Source organism: Myotis davidii, unplaced genomic scaffold, assembly GCF_000327345.1.
Source record: "Myotis davidii unplaced genomic scaffold, ASM32734v1 C62389278, whole genome shotgun sequence".
NCBI classification, from domain to species: domain Eukaryota; kingdom Metazoa; phylum Chordata; class Mammalia; order Chiroptera; family Vespertilionidae; genus Myotis; species Myotis davidii.
This window is the reverse complement of record NW_006344461.1, coordinates 1-458: the sequence shown is the minus strand read 5'-3', so window position 1 is coordinate 458 and position 458 is coordinate 1. Positions and strand designations below refer to the sequence as shown.

Genomic DNA, 458 nt, shown 5'->3' with positions numbered 1-458 from the left:
GTTTTCTGTCTTTTCCTTAGCTCTTCCTGAGCCCTTGACACATCTCCACATTCTCTCATCCTCTCCTCAATGCCCAAATGCCTTTTCTGTAAGTCCTCCTGATAGTCCTTGAGGGAATCATCCGTCCACCTGTCCGTTTTTTGCTTAGCTTTCCGGGGCACATACTCTTCAGCTGGGCGTTTTTCGGCAGCTCGCAGCTGGCTCTCTGGCTTGGCCTGGGGTCCTGGCTTGCCCTCACTGCGTGCTTTCCCCTCACCTTGGGACTTGCTCTGCTTTTCTTGTTTCCCCGCGTCATCTAGCTGTCCTTGGTCTTGGAGCTTTTCCTCGTGCTCTGGCTTCCCCTCCACTTCTGGCTTTTCTTCCTCATTTGACTTTCCCTCATCTTCTATATCTACTTCATCTTCTGGCTTTCCCTCGATTTCCAGCGTTCCTTCATTTTCCTTGTAGAGTTTTTCCAT

General features: G+C 50.4%; 1 protein-coding gene across 1 annotated transcript; it reads right to left on the bottom strand.

Annotated features, from left to right (window-relative positions):
* Positions 1–5: 5 nt before the first annotated feature.
* LOC102768317 (transcription elongation factor A protein-like 3) lies at positions 6–458 on the bottom strand (the record flags this gene model as incomplete). Its single annotated transcript, XM_006777451.2, has 1 exon — positions 6–458. A coding segment is annotated over exon 1 (453 nt), but the record flags the coding sequence as incomplete, so codon positions are not given.